This window comes from Aethalodelphis obliquidens, unplaced genomic scaffold (assembly GCF_003676395.1).
Source record: "Aethalodelphis obliquidens isolate GAN/ISIS:26980383/991018 unplaced genomic scaffold, ASM367639v1 scaffold65, whole genome shotgun sequence".
Taxonomy (NCBI): Eukaryota; Metazoa; Chordata; class Mammalia; order Artiodactyla; family Delphinidae; genus Aethalodelphis; species Aethalodelphis obliquidens.
The window spans coordinates 4,227,178-4,244,880 of record NW_020838009.1 but is presented as its reverse complement, the minus strand read 5'-3'; the positions used below and the strand labels follow the sequence as shown (position 1 = coordinate 4,244,880).

General features: G+C 43.1%; 1 protein-coding gene across 2 annotated transcripts; it reads right to left on the bottom strand.

Moving 5' to 3' along the window:
- Window positions 1–1,439: 1,439 nt before the first annotated feature.
- Window positions 1,440–17,565, bottom strand: MPHOSPH10 (M-phase phosphoprotein 10). 2 transcript variants are annotated; one of them, XM_027089102.1, is made up of 11 exons: window positions 17,429–17,565; window positions 14,897–15,575; window positions 14,195–14,349; window positions 13,497–13,668; window positions 11,282–11,423; window positions 10,355–10,422; window positions 8,728–8,865; window positions 6,137–6,247; window positions 3,282–3,389; window positions 2,040–2,270; window positions 1,440–1,680 (listed from the first exon to the last, which is right to left on the bottom strand). In XM_027089102.1, exons 1-11 carry the CDS (start codon window positions 17,515–17,517, stop codon window positions 1,531–1,533), a joined length of 2,043 nt encoding a protein of 680 aa, XP_026944903.1. In that variant the 5' UTR covers window positions 17,518–17,565; the 3' UTR covers window positions 1,440–1,530. The 2 variants fall into 2 exon arrangements, with proteins under 2 accessions (XP_026944903.1, XP_026944904.1); XM_027089103.1 differs by lacking the exon at window positions 17,429–17,565 and adding an exon at window positions 17,301–17,319.
- Between the last annotated feature and the right edge of the window lie 138 nt (window positions 17,566–17,703).

Genomic DNA, 17,703 nt, shown 5'->3' with positions numbered 1-17,703 from the left:
GCTAGCCATGAGTGGGAACTGGAAAACTGTTTTTTGTTTTGTTTTGTTTAAATATTTATTTATTTATATGGCTGCATCAGGTCTTAGTTGTGGCACGCGGGATCTTCGGCTGCAGCATGTGGGATCTAGTTCCCTGACTGGGATCAAACCCGGGTCCCCTGTAGGGAGCGCGGAGTCTTAGCCACTGGACCACCAGGGAAGTCCCCAAACTGTTTTTAGGAAGAAAATAGCAACTCCTAGGGTCACTCCAATCACCACTAAAAATCCTGACACTTTCACTAAGGCTAGAGGGAGACCAGGTGGTTACTCCAACTGTTTTGTTTAGAAGACAAAGGCACAGTAGGGGAGAGAACTGTGTCCTGAATAAGACCTGAAACAAATGACAGTTCAGTACTGACTGGGGCACCCTGAGTGGCCAGCTTCTTTGTCAGCAGGACCGCAGATCACAAACCTCCAGGCTCCTGACGACTGTGACTGTCCCTTCGCTATTGCTTCAGCTTCAGCTTTGTTCTCATCCTCTACCCACATAAGGCTTAAGACATTTCTACCAAGAGCATAATGTGAGGGCTTCCCTGGTGGTGCAGTGGTTGAGAACCCGCCTGCCAGTGCAGGGGACACAGGTTCGATCCCTGGTCCGGGAAGATCCCACATGCCGTGGAGCAACTAAGCCCTTGAGCCACAACTACTGAGCCTGCACTCTAGAGCCCATGAGCCACAACTACTGAGCCCATGAGCCACAACTACTGAGCCCACGTGCCACAACTACTGAAGCCTGCGCGCCTAGAGCCCGTGCTCCACAACAAGAGAAGCCACAATGAGAAGCCTGTGCACCGCAACAAAGAGTAGCCCCCGCTCGCCACAACCAGAGAAAAAGCCTGTGCACAGCAACAAAGACCCAACGCCGCCAGAAACAATAAATAAATAAAATAATAAAATAAATTTTTTAAAAAAGCATAATGTGAGACCCTGTCAGACAAAAGGTGGTCTTCCCTGGGTGGGAGGTTGAGACAGGGAGCACCCGGTGGTCGTGGAAGGCTCCAAGGACCGCCAGTCTGTCCTCCCAGCAAGCTCACCTCCTCTCACGGCCGAATCACCCCCATCCTCCTGCATCTGACGGGGACAAGACTCCCCGGCCTCCGCGAGCCTCTGCTCACATGACATGAGATCACTTCCTAAGGGGAAGAATGTAAGGCACACGCATGGAAATCCCACTGTTCTGTGAAAGGATGACAGGGCAGTGGGAGAAGAAAATCAAGGCCTCTTGAAGACACGTGAGGACCTCTGCTGTGGACAGCTGGCTGTGATGGGGTTTCCAGCATGCAGGCCCGCCCCCTCACCAGCTGGGCCTGGGGTGGGCACACCGTGGGGAGGGTCTGGGAAGAGAGGTCCCGCCACATACCCAGATGAAGGTTTGCTCTTCTCAAACATCTCCATCCATGCAAAGAAAAGTTCTAAAAAATTTTATTACAAAAAAGAACAATGACAGAATATAAGCTTACATGTTACTATTTACATTATATGCAAAATCTATTACAGCTTTAGTTTATGAACAGAAATATACTGTTTTTTCTCCTTTTTCTTCTCTGTTCTCTTTGCATCATTTATTTGCATTTTTACTTGATCTTGTAATTTAGAAAAGAATGCTTGTGATGATTTTAAGGCTTTGTCTTTACCTTCATCCTGCAATTAAAAAAATACAAGTTCACGTTGTAAGATGTGCTTAAAGATGAAAAAAACCAAATGATTAGAACAGGGCATCAAAGTATAAATATGAAAAAGAACTAGACAAGAACATGAAAACTTACATCAGTTAGTGCAGAGATATTATATACATTTTACGCTGCAACAATGGTCTCACAATGTCAGGTGACCGTGAGGACCCTGCATTAGAAAGCCGGCCAGTCCCCACGGCCTCTCCCGTCCCCTTCCCTCCGCAGGTGGGCAGCGGTGGCTGGCTCGGCTACTCCGCCACCCGGATCACCTAAAGCTTGCCATCCGCTCCCCTTCCCCCTCCAGCAGCTTTCCTGCCCCATCCTCACCTTTAACAGTGAAGCTCTGCCTGTCTTGGTTAGCTGCTTTAACTTCTCGGAAGCTACTGCTTTGGTGTATTTCCCTGCTCGGTCTGGGTTGCTCTTTTCAAGAAGTCTTCTCCGCTTTTCTTTCTCCTTTATTTTCAAATGCTTTTGATATTTCTTTTTCCTCCTTTCTCGTTTCTTGTCTGTAGCTGTTTTCTCAGCAGCTGTTTTTGTATCTCCAGCTTTATTTTTCTCCTATTGAAAAACAACCACAAACACACTCATTCATCTAAACTAACAACTCAGGAAATTAGAAGAGAAGCAACTCTATGGAATGTGGCTGATGGGCTGTACACCGATGGCCAAGCGAGAAGCAGAGCATCCCTGCCTACACTCTGAAGGGCTCTGGTCACTCAGCTCTCTAAGACCCAGGATGCGTTCTCTGACGGTGACAGTTCAGTCCCAACACTCCTTCACAAAGGCAGCCTGGAGAGCAGGGGTGTCAGGCTGTCCCTCCTGGAGAAGCATGGAGACCCCAGCCGGGGCTGCAGTCACCTGCCCGCAGCAGCCCAGCTCTGAGCTGCTGGCAGCCATGGGGGGCTGACGGCAGGAAACCTAGCTGGTGAGGGTCCATTTCCTCCCTTTTCTCTTCTGCTGCCAGCCCAGCCTAGCAGAGGTGGCAGAGGCTCTGAAGGGGTGAGTGTGGGTGGAGCAAAGCAAATGAGCACAAAAAAGGAGGGCCGTGCTGCCAGGTGCCAGGAGGCCGAGGCCTCGGCAGAAGCCACCATTACTGTGCAAGGCGAGAGCTCCCACGCTCACAAGGCAGGGACAGCCTGCATGTGGTATGTCCAACTCCTCCCAAGATCCAAATGCTATTACTGATAAGCATTACATGGATACAACACAAAGGGGGAAATGCTGATTAATATCAAAGGATTGCTAAATATATGCAGTTTGTTTTAAACCTAACACCTAAGCTAACAACCTCAAACTTCTAATATTCAAACTGAATTATAACAATATACTGATGTTAGATATTTACAATTAGCTTTTACAATATTTCTCAATCTGTATCTCACAATAATACCTGATTACAGAAGACTTGTATTTGAATATTCTATATTATTAATGTGATTACACTTGGAAACTGCTGAGCTATGTTAGAATAAAGACTACAAGCTCAAGGAAAACGAGCTTAAATGGAGATCTGACTAGAAACGACCAACCTATAGACAGAGATTTGAAGCTTCAACACTGGCTTCTCACCTTGACTTCCTCTGGGGCCAGGAGGGCTGCATCGCTGACACTCACTGGGGCGACCTCCTCCATGGTGACGGCTGGCAGATTCGACACAACTTTAATCTCTGGGACAGGCTAGAAAAGAGACAACACACTTAACAGGAAGTCAGAAGTGGTCCTCACATAAAATATTTAAATTGTGAACCTACTGAAATACATAATACATACAATACTTCATGGAGATTATTTCTATACTTTTTCAGGACCTGTCTGCCATATTCAAACACACGTTCTTTCATCTGTTAGTAAATCATTTCCATCTGCCATGTAGGTGTATATTCTCAAACAATCCTATCCACCGTTTAACAGAATCTATTGGTGTCTGTAAGTGTTATCTTGCCTTTGGGTATAGGAAAAAAGCTCACTATAAGAAATACAGGGAAAACGCTGCAAGGAAAGGTGCTTATTGGAACAACATGTTCCAGCAACTAAAAACAGATGTTATAAAGAGAAATATGAAATGATACTAAGTTGTTTTGGAAAATGAAGACAGTACTGAAATAAACACAACCTACAAATTATAAAAACAGGAGGAAAGAATGCAACACTAACTGAAGGGCCATTTGTTTGTCCTTTAGTTTTTTTTTTTATTCTTGAAAGAACTGCCCAAGGGATTCAGAAGTTACAATGGTTGCACCCCACTCACGGTAGTAAAAGGGCAATGGTCATGGAAGACTTACACTACTGCTCTGTACACTAGTCCTGCCCATCTTGACGCAGGGACAACGGGGTCCGCAGTGGAGTAAAGGATGAAGTGGGAAAGAGTAGGTGTCCTGAGCGAACACGAGACTGAGCCCCAGGAGACAGGGCTCTGTCCCAAAGCACAGTGCTGTCCACCTCACCAGCTCATTTCCTATCACAGTCCTGCCCACGTTCCAGTTAACTAGGCAGATATGCACCCCAGGATCCTTCATAAGGAACAAAAACAAGCCCTGAAGACAACAGGGTCCTGGACTCTAAATAAGAGAAGAATGTCAGAGTGTGAAAGAAATCATCTCTTCCCCTGGACCACTGTTCATTTATTTATTGGGAGCACTGTATTCCATTCTACAATTTAAAGAGAAATATAGAGAAAATGGAGACAACCCAAAAAATAACAGAAACTGATGACTGGTTAACAGTCATGGAGATGACTTGTGAAATACCAACCTGAATATGAAAAAAGCAATATCAAGAGGAAGCTAGACCAGAAATGACATTTCTGACAAGGAAAAAAATAAGAAAGGCTTTTATACTGTGGCCCAAGATTCCAAGGGATGTCTGAGGACTTCCCCATAGCCGGCTCCAGGCTGGTGTGAAAACACAGCCGCAAAAAAAAAAAACACAACTGTGGGCTTCCCTGGTGGCGCAGTGGTTGAGAGTCCACCTGCCGATGCAGGGGACATGCGTTCGTGCCCCGTTCCGGGAGGATCCCACGTGCCGCGGAGCGGCTGGGCCCGTGAGCCATGGCCGCTGAGCCTGCGCATCCGGAGCCTGTGCTCCACAACGGGAGAGGCCACAGCAGTGAGAGGCCCGCGTACCAGAAAAAAAAAAAACAAAAAAACCCCACACAACTGTGGGGCTTGAAGATGAGTAGTGAGCAATGAACCATCCACCAATGAGTGCACCTGTGCCATGGGGCTATGAGGGAGAAGGGCAGAGACAGACGCGGGAAGAGGAGGTGTCAAACCTGAGACCCTACAGATGGAAGAGCCCGGAGGGAAGGAAGGAGACCAGGGTGGCCGGGGAGCAAACCACGGGGACCAGAGGGATGGGAAGGAGTCATGTCCCGCGGGGCCTTGTAAGCAGGGAAGGGATCGCATTCTCCACATGAGTAAGACCTTTCCACAGCAGGACCTGCTGGCCAAGAAGGTGGAGACATCCCTCTCCTCTCTTCACCTGCTCACTATACACGGTCAGACCAAGCACTCTGAGACTCTCAAGATGGGCCCCACCACCAAAAACGTACCATCATGTAAAGGACACCAAGATTAAACAAAAACAAAGAAGCAGGTGATGACCAAATACTCACATAGGAAAAGTTACCTGACCATCAAAGGATCGGAAAGGACCTCGGAGGTCACCACCTCCTCTGTACAGACAGAACGTTAGGCAATTTGCCTACATCACGAAGCCACTGAGGGGCAGACAGACTCAGGTCTGACTCTGGACTAGCCCTTGATGCTCGACATCCCACTTCCAGACAACACAAGTGACCCCCGGGGGCACCAGGCGAGCAAGTACCAGGAGGCTGGTGCAGCATGTTCTGCAGGCTCCCAGAAGTTGGTGAGCAGGAGGGAGCCGCGGAGCAGATGGGCACTGAGCTGTCCGGGCGGGAGTCGCAGAGGCAGAGGGGGAACAGCACGCAGTGCGGAGAGCAAGGGCCCAGGAGTTAGGGCTCACCTCCCGCCCCGAAGCCTTGCTGTCCTCATCTGCAAAGTGGAAGGAGTAGTATCTGCCTCAGGTTCTGTGGGTTAAGAGTTAGTGGACATGACGGACCTAATCTGACAGGTGGCAGGTGCTCAATAACCGCCAGGTACAGACACCACACACGCTCCCAAGACCATCACACAAGCAACCAGAGACCAGACAAGGAAGAAGGGTGGGAACTGAGGAGACCCTGTGGCTAAAGTCAAGGGTCTGGCAGGGACCAGCAGGGTAGAGCCAGAACTGTCATGGGACCAGACACGAGCCTTCCTCATGGGAGGCCCTGCCTGTAATTTATGGGGAATTCCCGCAGGTTTGTATCCTGAAACCAAATAAAGCACGAGTCTCACAAAAGCTCAAAGAGGAATTACAATCACATCTGCTCTGTCTGTTCACTGAGATGTAAACACACTTACCGGCTTAGGGATGAAATGGAAGTTGGAGAGGGCATCCAATTTTAAGAAGAGGGAATCCATCATCTTCTGAATTTCTACGTGCTCTGGATTTTCCTCCTCTGCTGATTTTTGCTTAGGAAATAAGTTCAATGTTATCAGACTAAGCAGCGTCACAGGCATCATAGGACAAAACACTCAAGGCCGATAAGGGTATCACCAGTTTCTCGTCGCCAGGCTTCAGCTCCAAAGAAACATTCCAAGGCAAGATCGAAGTCACCAATACCAGGGCGGCACTAGCACCCACCCAAGAAGAAACATGACGTGCACTTGAGAAGCTGTCGCAACTGTATCACTAACATTTAGAACGTACAGTTTAGTTCCCTTGATGTTTACTTCTGTCAGTAACTAAACTATTCCCACTAGGATGGCTATTTAAAAAGAAACAAAACAGAAAATAAAAAGTATTGGCCAGGTTGTGGAAGGACCGGAACCCTTAGGCAGTGTGGTGGGAACGTAAGATGGTGCAGGCACAGTGGAAACGAGTCTGGCAGTGCCTCCAAAAGTTACACAGAGAATCACCATAGGAGCAGCAATTCCACTTTTAGGTACATGCCCAGGGGAATTAAAGCAGGCACTCAAACAAGTACATGGACACACATGTGCATAGCTGCATTATTCACGAAAGGCAGAAACAGCCCAAATGCTCATCAACCGGTGACTGGATCAGTAAATCGTGGTACACACACAACAGAATACTATTCAGCTATAAAAAAGGGGACAAATTACAGACACGTCACAATCCTGAAACATTAAGCTAAATAAAAGGCATCAGACACAAAAGGTCACAGGTTGTATGACTCCATTTACATGAAATATCTAGAGTAAGTAAATCCACAGGGAATGAATGCAGATTGGTGGCTGTCAGGGGAGTGGTGACGAAAATGTTTTTGAATTAGATACAGGTAGTGGTTGCACGACACCATGAATGTCCCTGAACTGCTCTCTTTAAAATGGTTAATTTGTTATGTGAATCTCAACTCAATTAAAAACAAGAAACAAAGCAAAAAACAAAACTAAGGAGTTAATGAAGATTTTGTAAAATTATCCAAATACTCATTTGGATTGCAGGGACAAACGTATATGTAATTTGTTAAAGATTTTTCTGATTAAATCACATTGGAAAAAATTGACAGCAGTTTTCATTCCACTAAGAAAAGGTAAATTTCACACTTCTCTTTCCCCATGCCCCAAATGCTATTCTAAGAAGCCAAAAGTTTTTGTTTGGTTACTTAGTGATGAACCCATGAAAAACCACTATCACCACTACCACTCATCACTGGGAAGCAACTGGCTCTTTACCCCGGTTGCCCTAATGCCACAGCACACCCAGGTCTGTGTGTCCAGTGTCTGTCAGTGCCCCCTTCCAGCCATGCCCAAGCACATACTACTGCTTTTTACTCCTTAAACTTAACACCTGTTTTAAAATCCTAACCACATCCTTTGCCCTCATCCCAGGTTGTATCTGTGAAACAATGCATCTGACATCCAGCATCTTCCTGACACACACAGATCTAAGGGTTAAGGTTCATTCACATGCTGTTTATCAGCACTCTGCTTATTACCTCCAGGGTAGCTGCTAAACTTCAGGAAATTCAGATCATCCTTCCTTGCCAGACTAACTCTTAATGGAATGAATGAGGCTAGGATTAGCCTAAATTGAGTCCACACTCAAAAACTTGTGAACTGGCTGCTGATGTCCAAGACAGAAATAAAATTAACATTTAAAGACCTGATACGAGCTACATAATTTCATTTTTACCTCTCATGGTTACCAAATACTTTCTGTATTTACTGAATCTCCTCATAGTAGCTGGATTTTCACTAAGCATTGACTGAGGTTGTACACATCTCCCTTCAACTACCACCTTGGGCGGCAAGGCAGCCAGGAAAAATTTTAATTCAAATCCTTCCAGTTCTTCAGCTTCACAGTGGCATTAGGGCCCTATCTGCTGTTGCTGCCTAAGTGGCATTAATTAACACAATCTGGATGGAATCTTAAATGCTCTTGCAGGATAAAAATGCCACTTCATCCCCAGGCACATACTGACCACATTCCCAGCAAATCAAATGTGAAGGAATAATTCAATTTGTCATATTGGGAATACAACATTTTTGGAAATATGACTTTGTCCTATTTAACTAAAAGTATTTTTTTAACACTCTAAGTAAAAAGAAACAACCACCAAAAACTCACCAGACCTAAATACATGAAGGAATTCACAAATAATCTTATAAAATTTAACAACTTCTAAAGTACAAATGAGAAATGGTTTCTAAATTGTAGCATAATTGCTGAAAAGTTAATAGTTAGCTGTGAAAGTATCAGGTGACCAATGAGTAACTGCAAAACAAATCCCCTCTGCCCCTGACACTCAGTGGGAACACTGCAGCCCCTCTATTCCTAGCATGCTCTGTCTCACACTAAACAAGGTGACCCCAAAGTTCAAGACTTCGGTATTTCACACATTTCGACGAGCAGGTAGAACCTGCAGAGGTGGCTCTCCACCTCTCCTCCCTGAATGACAACGGCTTCGCCTTAGCAGTGTCCTTACCTGGTTGAGTTTGATGTACTCCTGTTCATAAATTTCAGCAAGGCTCAACTTACTCTTCTCATGGTCCAGTGTTAAACGCTTTTTATACTCATATGCATCCTCTTTAGGTTTTTCTTTACGTACGACATCATCCCAAGCCTAAAATATGAAAGACACACAGAACACAAACCGACAGATAAAATCGGTAACTTCTTTCTAGGCTCCCTTAAGAATCTTCCTCTGGAGGGACTTCCCTGGTGGTGCAGTGGTTAAGAATCCGCCTGCCAGGACACAGGTTCGACCCCTGGTCAGGGAAGATCCCACATGCTGCGGATCAACTAAGCCCGTGTGCCACAACTACTGAGCCCACACTCTAGAGCCTGCAAGCCACAACTACTGAGCCCATGCGCCCAAACTACTGAAGCCCGCGGGCTTAGAGCCTGTGCTCCACAACAAGAGAAGCCACCGCAATGAAGAGTAGCCCCAGCTGGCCGCAACTAGAGAAAACCTGCGTGCAGCAACGAAGACCCAACACAGCCAAAAATAAATAAATAAATAATAAAATAAAATAAATTTTAAAAAAAAGAATCCGCCTGCCAATACAGGGGACATGGGTTCGATCCCTGGTCTGGGAAGAACCCACATGCCACAGAGCAACTAAGCCCGTGCGCCACAAGTACTGAAGCCCACACGCCTAGAGCCTGTGCTCCACAACAAGAGAAGCCACCACAGTGAGAAGCCCGTGCGCTGCAACAAAGACCCAACGCAGCCAAAAATAAATAAATTAATTTTTTTTTAAAAAAAGAATCCTCCGCTGGAATATTATCTTTCCAGAGTAAGCAAAAGCAAACTGCAGCAAAAAGGAAATCATTTTCACCATTTGAAATGACTACTCAAGTCACAGGAAGTATTATGCAGAAAGGGCATCACTCAAGTACCCTTTTTTGTTTTAAACACGTCTCTCTCCTGGTTACCAACTTGAACTCCACAATTCCTTATCGTGGTTTGCTCAACAGTTAAGACAAGAGTTTGCTTCATTTCAACTTTAAAGATTTTCTGCATATAGCACCCATCTTTCAAACCCTTCCTATTTTATTTTATTTTTTTATTTATTTATTTATTTTTTTCAAACCCTTCCTATTTTAAACAAACAAACACATGTTATAAAGCCATCTCGGGACTTCCGTTGTGGTCCAGTGGTTAAGACCCCTCGCTCCCAGTGCAGGGGGCCCGGGTTCGATCCCTGTTTAGGGAACTAGATCCTGCATGCCACAACTAAGACCCAATAAAGCCAAATAAATAAATAAATAGTAAAAAAAAAAAAAAAAAAAAAAAGCCATCTCTTGGTGCACGTGTCACGTACCCAAGTTTTACTCTAAGTTTACAAAATAAGATCAAGTTTTAAACAAAAACTCTTTGGTCACCCCATTCTCCTCAGGCACGACACCCGTCTTTGTTGTGTGACGGCAGTGCCTCACACAACAAAGGGCAAGGACACTTCTGGTGTAGACTTAGGGCTTTTAAATGAAGAACTGATAGAACAAATATTCTATGAAAATAAAGTGTTATTCCTACTCCCAAAATATTCTTACATATTTCTAAACATTTCAGTGAATTTTGAATTAAGTTAAATTTCATTGTTACTGACCTGATCTTTTATCCTCTGCTTAATGATATCTTCTAGTTGAACAGTGGTTTCCTCTGTGATCACAGGTGCTAAAGGAAACAGGACATGTGCTCATTAGGTATACAGAAACTAAGCAGTGGTTCGAAAAGGGTGGTCCTTGAACCGCAGCATCACCCCCATCTGGGAACGTGTTAGAAATGCGAATTCTTGGGCCCACCCCACACCTCCTAAATCAGAAAGTGAGGAAGAAAAAGGGATACCTCTGTGTGTTTTAACTAGCCTTTCTGATGCTCCCTGCAATTTGAGAACCACAAAACTACAAAATACATACGGTAGCAAATGCTAACACTTTTAACCCATGCACCTGGGGACTTGCCCCCTCTTTTCCATTCTCTAGCACTAAATAAAATAGAAATTCATCATGACTTAACGGGTACAAGAAAGAATTCAATGAGGTAATCAGGGTTCTGGCTGGAATCACAATTTAATCACTGGACAATGACAGCAGGTACTGTAAGCAGATCACTAGCAGGACTGATTATGGACTATACATTAGGCATCGCTAGGATATTAGTAATTCTTGGGTGGATTAATGGTATTGTGGCTGTACAGGGGAATGTCTTAGTTCTTAGAAAAAAATAAAAGTACTCAGGACTAAAGTGTCATGATATTGGCTACTTACTTTCAAATGACTCGGGAAAAAAAGTGCACACACACAGTCACACACATAAATGGGGGGAGAAAGCCAAATATAGCCAAAACTTAACAACTGTTGAATCCAGCTGAATGGCATACATATGCCCACTGTACTGTTTTTTCAACTTTTCTATATGTTTACAAGTTTTTAAAATAAAAAGTTTGGGGAAAAGAAATATTACTCCAAATCTATGAGAACCATAGAAAAGGCACAGACACGAACAGTTGCAGGAGCCCGGTGGCCACACGCACCCATACGGATGGCGTGGTCAAAGTGCAGGGTCTCTTCTAGGAGGCTGTTCTCAGGCCGCTTCTGTGCTGTCACTTCCCCTTGAAGTTGCCAAGGTTTCTTTTCCAACAACTGTTTTTCCAAAGATGCAATTTTTTCATTCATCTAAGAGACAAAAAGAGTTACTACGTGTTTAGGGAAGAAAACTAGACTTACAGTTGAGTAAAAGCAACTAATATTTTTAATAGTGGGAGAGCAAGAAATGTACTGTTCCTGAACACAATTCTGTTTTGTCCTTGCCATCTTTTAATGATGCCAGTAGTGACCTCCTATTCCCGCCCCCTGCGGTGGGATGAGGAGAGGTGGATGACCTCTTTCCCCCACTGATTTGGAATGCCATGTTTATAATTTACTTACTTCTCCCAGCAGCATTTGGGTATATTTCTGGGCTCTGTTCTAGTCAAACGACCTATGTATTCACAAACCACTATCAATTTTAATTATTAGAGCATTCCAAGACTAAGTAATTTTTTATTAGAACATCAATATTTGATGGAGCCTGACCCTCCTGACTCCACACCCACAATCCAAATTATGTCTTACTTCTGAAAAGGCGGCCATCTATAATGACTTCACAGTGTATAAAATGCCAGCCTTTTCAGCTACCTTACTGAATTATTGTTCCTAATAGCTTTTCAATTCATCTGCTTGGTTTTTCTAGTATTCTCTGCAAATATTAATGCTTTCACTTCAGTTTTTCTCACCTCTTATCATTTTCTTTTGTAGCTGTCCTGGCTAAATAACACTCCTACAAGAATCTTAAGTAACAGTGGAAATAGTAATAGTGGTAGTGGGAATAGTCTTATTCTTGATTTTAAAGGGATGTTTCTAGAATTCTACCATTAAGCATGATGGCATCTTTTGGCTAGATGTGTTTGTATTTCACTAGAAGTTAAAAAAAAAAATTAGGAATGGATATTGAATTTTATTAAATGTCATTTTTGACATATACGGAGGTGACCATATGGTTTTTCTCCTTAACCTATTATAACAAGTATTAAATTAATAGATTCCCTAATCCTGAATCAAGAGGATGAGGCCCACTTGGTTGTGGCAGCATTGCTCTTTCATTGAGCTATTTTGGATTTTTGCATGAATATTCATAAGTGAGACTGTGTGTGTTTTAATGTTACCTTTATCAGGTTTGGGTATTCATGTTACAATAGCTTCACAAGAAAAGTTTGGAAGCTTTACTCTTTATACATAGGAACTGATCAAACAGCACTAAATTATCTACTTCTTGAAGGTCTGATATAATTCCCCAGTAAAACTAAACCTGCTTCTCTCTTTTTTTTTTTTTTGCAGGGGTGTGGGGAGGGAAGGACACTAACCCAAGAACAAAGTTCATATCTTCTTTCCATTTTTTTTTTCTTCTGGGAACAATCTGACCATCACGTGTTTAACTCAGATTCTCTTTTTTTCTTGGCTGCACCATGCAGCATGTGGGATCTTAGTTCCCCAAGCAGGGATCAAACCCGCAACCCCTGCAGTGGAACTGTGGAGTCTTAACTGCTGGACCACCACGGAAGTCCCCCTAGATTCTCTTTTTAAAATGATTCTTTTGATATCCTTGGTATCTTTGGTTATCTGCCTCGTCTCACTTCGAACTGTGTGATCTAATTTTAAGATAGTTAAATGATAAAAGCCAAATATTTGGAGTCAGGCTGTACCTATTATTTTCAAATAACACTTTGTTCGCCTGAAATTGTCACAAGGAAATAATTTTTATCGACTTTGGAAGATGTGTTTGAGATGGTATTAGTTAAAATTCTGGCTACCTGGCAACTCGCAGAAGCCATCTGAGATAGGCAGTATCCTTAAAAGCAGGTGAAACAGTTACCAGGAGAGGCTCACAGGACAGCTAGTTAGGAAAAACATGCCCCAGGTATAAAGACAGCACGGAGAAAGAAAAGAAACAAGTTTTACAGACGGGCCCCAGATTGAAAGCCACAGCTTGGGAAATGCAGCATTGATTTTTGCAAATTAGTTGCTTCCCACATGGTTATCTCTATACAGGGTGCTACAGAAAGCGGCTGCAAGTTTTTTTTTTTTTTTAAGGACAGTTAAGTGTTCCACCAAAAAAACACAAAAAACAAAACAGGGTAGATTAGTTAGTAGTCTGTGATTTCCAGTCATGTCAAGCATATGAAAAAATCCCTTAAAATTCCTAATTATTACCTTTTCCTGTCTTATTTCAAAAGAAGATTTGACTTCATCAGAGTCTTTCTGTACATTTAAGACATTTGTATCTTCAGTTTCCTCATCATCTGGCAAAGCAAAGGTCACTCTTTTCAAGGTTTCTTTGTGTTGTTTACTGTCTCCACTTTCTTCAAGGTCATTATCTTCATCCCTGTAATACCAAAACACTTATGAAAGGAAACACACCACTTTCTGTTAGAAAAACAAAAAGAAACAAACTTAGTAATTTAAGTTCTTCTTTTGTAGACTTAATGCAATTAAATATTCAGAACTTCTATAGTCATTCAGTTACTAAGGAACAGAAGGAATTATTTAGGTGAAACAGAACAAAGTGTCCAATATATAGAAAACAAATTTTTCATCAATCTATAATACAAACTTATCTCACCAAAGTAACAACAGGGTATTTTTACTGACACAAAAAAACAAATCAGAGCTCCTGGTAAGAAGGGTTTGCGTGCTAGTGCCAGTGACACTTAACTGCACTAGATCATCTCTGACGTCCCTTCAAATTTGGAGACTTTCCTCTGGCTATCCTGAGGTTCTCTGATCTTAGAGAATCTACTCTCTGATCTTAGAGAATCCCAATTCTTAGGACAATCACAGCTGACAACCAGGAGTACACAAATAGGATGGGGTACCTCCAGCTTACAGTGTAAAGGATTCAAAATACTCACATCTCAGAAAAGCTTTCTTCTCCTTCTTCAGCAATTTCTTCCTCTTCACTTGAAGCCAGTTCATCACCATCATCATGGACACTTGCTATGTCTTCATCACTTTCAACTGGATCAAAGAAATCTTTGTATTTCAGGTTTCTGGAACTTTTACCTGACTAAAACATAAATACTTTTAAGACCTTAAATCAAGGATAGAAAAATACATTAAATCATGCATAAATGTGTATGCATACTATACAGGGGAAATTGGCAACTAAAAACACTACCATAAACCGTAAGAACTATTAGACCACAACAAACTGAATGGCAGTATAGATTGATTTATGACTGATTAGATAGAGCACGATATTCTTTTCTCTAAATCTTCTAACTACAATTATTTCCAAAATATCCCTGCCTAAATAAAATATACAAATGCCTTCCTTTCACTCTTATTTCTAGTGTTTCATGAAAATCCATGTTTGAGGGAAAATTCTGAATCTAACATGTGTGACTGTGATTCTGAAGCTACAAAACAAGTGTTCTGTGATAAGGAAACAATGGCTTTGGTTTAATTTTTCCAGTCTTTTTTTTTCAACTGATCTAAATATTTCACTTAAGCCCTGGTGAGTTTTGAAGTATTTTAAACCTCTTCTGGAGAAACAGAACCCCATCTAATTTGAGGAGGCAGAAAGAATGCTCTGTCCTCTCCCAAAACTTTACCTTAAGATCCTGACTTCCAAACAGTCCTCCGTCTTCATCGGAATCGACATCTTCAAAAAAATCAATATCCTCCTCCTCTTCATCACCTTTTTGTTCCTCTTCCTTTTCTATGTTTTCTAAAAAGCTCTCCATTTCAGAGAGTTTGAAGAATTTATCATCTACTATGGACTTTTCTGTTGGTTTCCTAGGCACTTTGTTTTGCACCTTGCTCTGCTGTTCCAATTTGCTGATATCAAAGTCAAGATCAGAGTTCTCATCACTGAAATCTGGGCTTTTCCTCAGATCCAATTTGCTTGTGTTTATAGCTCTCTCATCCTCTTCAGGATCATCACCACTCAGGTCTGACACTTTCTCTTCCTCCTCTTCCAAATCTTGTTCTAGGTCCTCCTCACCACCGGCCTCCATCTCTGAGGCATCCTCTTCACACTCCTGCACCTCATTCTCTGAGAGAAGACTGATGTCTTCATCTTTAATGGCTTCACTGACTGCATTCTGGAAGTACTGTAAAATTGGTTCATTCTGCAATTCCAGTTGTTGCCAAATCTGCTCATCATCAAAATTATTTATCATCAGTCTTTGTAAAGGACTTCCACGTTTCCTGTCATTCTCTAGTATTTTATTAAAGTCATAAAGTACTTTTGTTAAAGAAGTAAACTTTGATGCCAGTTCATCTTGAATGCTATTAAGGGGACAGGGAGGAGTTAAATTAGATTTATAATTATAGGTAACAATTTCACAGCACTCAGAATTTTAAAAAAAAGCCCAACTCTTGGGCAAAATCAAATTTTAAAAAAACTGAAGTATGGCTGATTTACAATATTATATTAGTTTCAGTGATTCAGTATGTTTACTGATTATACTCCATTAAAAGTTATTTCAAGATAATGGCCAAGACAATTCCATTGCTATACAATATATTCTTGTTGCTTATCTATTTTATGCATAGTGGTTGGTATTTCTTAATCCCACACCCCTAACTTGCTCCCCCGCACAACTGGTAACTACCATTTTGTTTTCTATATCTGTAAGTCTGTTTCTGTTCTGCTATATAAATTCATTTGTATTACTTTTTAGATCCCACATGTAAGTGATAACACACAGTATTTGTCTTCCTCTGTCTGTCTGACTGACTTCACCAAGCATAATATTCTCTAGGTCCATCCAGGTTGCTGCACGTGAAATGTCAATTTTAAGTATGTATAGATTCTGGCCCCCAACAGTGTATTATCTTGCCAAAGAACCACATTAGTATATAAAAGGTGTCAACCAAGTATCTGTGAATCTGCTATCTGGATTTCAGACGGGGAAACCGTGACAGATCTATTTGCCTAAAGATAGAGAGTGAATCTTAACCTTAAATTCTCAACTCTGCTAGATTACAGGCCACTCCATTCAGTCAGCCCATAGTCAACACTTGCTTTGGTAAGAGGGGTCAGAGAATACCTCTCTGAGGATGTGACATCTGAGATGATACCTATTTATACGGAGACAGTCTTACAAAGCTGTGAAAACATGTACTCCAGGCAGAAGAAACAGCAAGAACAAATTTCCTAAGAGAAACGCACTAGTTGAGTTTGAGGAGCAGAAAAATGATTTAAATTTATGCTTTGGAAAGAAGCCTGTCGAGGAAAAGGAATGAAATTAGCGTAATCAGGAGGCTGATGCAGGCATCCGGGCAAAGGATGCAGAGCTGTGCTGGGATTACAACTGTGAATACGGTGAGAAATAATCAAATTCAGAATAGTATAGTTCGGAGAACTAACTGACAGGATTTGCTAATAACTGGATGTAGAATTGAGAAAAAGGGAGACATCAAGGAAGTAGCTTAGTTTCGTGTCTGGACTGGAAAGACAGAGGTGCTGCTCACTGTGATAGGGAAGGCAGGTGGTGAGCATGGGGAAAGGATCTCAGGGAGGGCAGAGGACAGGGAGTAAACAGAACCAACAGTTCATTTTGGATATACTAAATCTGCGATGCTTAGAGTGTATGGCTGTAGTTTCTGTGAACCTCAAGGTCGGGTTTCAAATATAAATCTGAGAGCCATAATTTCCTAGATCTTTTCACAGTCTTTGAACAAAATACCACGAGCTCGTGCTGGGAAGGGAGACGAAAGACAGCCTTAACTCTCGAGAAGCTCAAGTCGTGAGGCAGATAGATAAGCGACAAGTTAATACTTTCAATTAAGTCTGATGAGTAAGTAAGCACTGGGTGCTCTGGGAGCACACGGAGAAAAGAGCAATCCACCCGGTGCGTCTGGCGGGGGCGGGGGGCGGTGCGGCAACTGAGGCCTCGAAACAGTAATAACCCAGTTAGTTTGATTTCAACAGCACACGACTGGGAGATCCACACTCCACAGCTCTTAACCATCTAACAAAGTGTGATAGGCTAGGGGAGCGTAAACTATCTGAAATCTGAGGAAAAGGGAGCTCCCCTTCCCTTTGCCTTCCCCCTACTCTGGAACTTGCCGGGGGTCCGCAGCCCGCGTCCATTCGAGTCCTGAGCTGCACCAGAGCCCGGGCTCCGAGCACTTACGTGAGGAAGCATTCCGGGCGGTCGGTGGCTTTACCGACCTCCCTCAGGCACCGCTCCAGGGTCCGCCGACGCCACACCCGCGGGGCCATGGCTGACTGCCGCTACGAACACAGCGCCGCATGCAGAGGAGGAGAGCCGCCCGGAAACCACGCCACAAAGACGCGCCCCGCCCAACTACAGCCGCTAGCCGAAGGTTCCGCGGCAAACAGGTTCCGGATCCACCCCCAGCCACAGCCAATGGCAGCCCGAGAACTTTCACCAATGGGTGCGGGGGG

Excerpts from the sequence above, each read along its gene's own strand:
- MPHOSPH10 (XM_027089102.1), bottom strand. The coding sequence starts at position 17,517 with ATGGCCCCGCGGGTGTGGCGTCGGCGGACCCTGGAGCGGTGCCTGAGG. Across the intron at positions 14,350-14,896 it reads TTGGAAGTCAGGATCTTAAG|TCAGGTAAAAGTTCCAGAAA; the intron begins GTAAAGTTTTGG and ends TTTATGTTTTAG. Across the intron at positions 11,424-13,496 it reads TTGAAATAAGACAGGAAAAG|ATGAATGAAAAAATTGCATC; the intron begins GTAATAATTAGG and ends TTTGTCTCTTAG.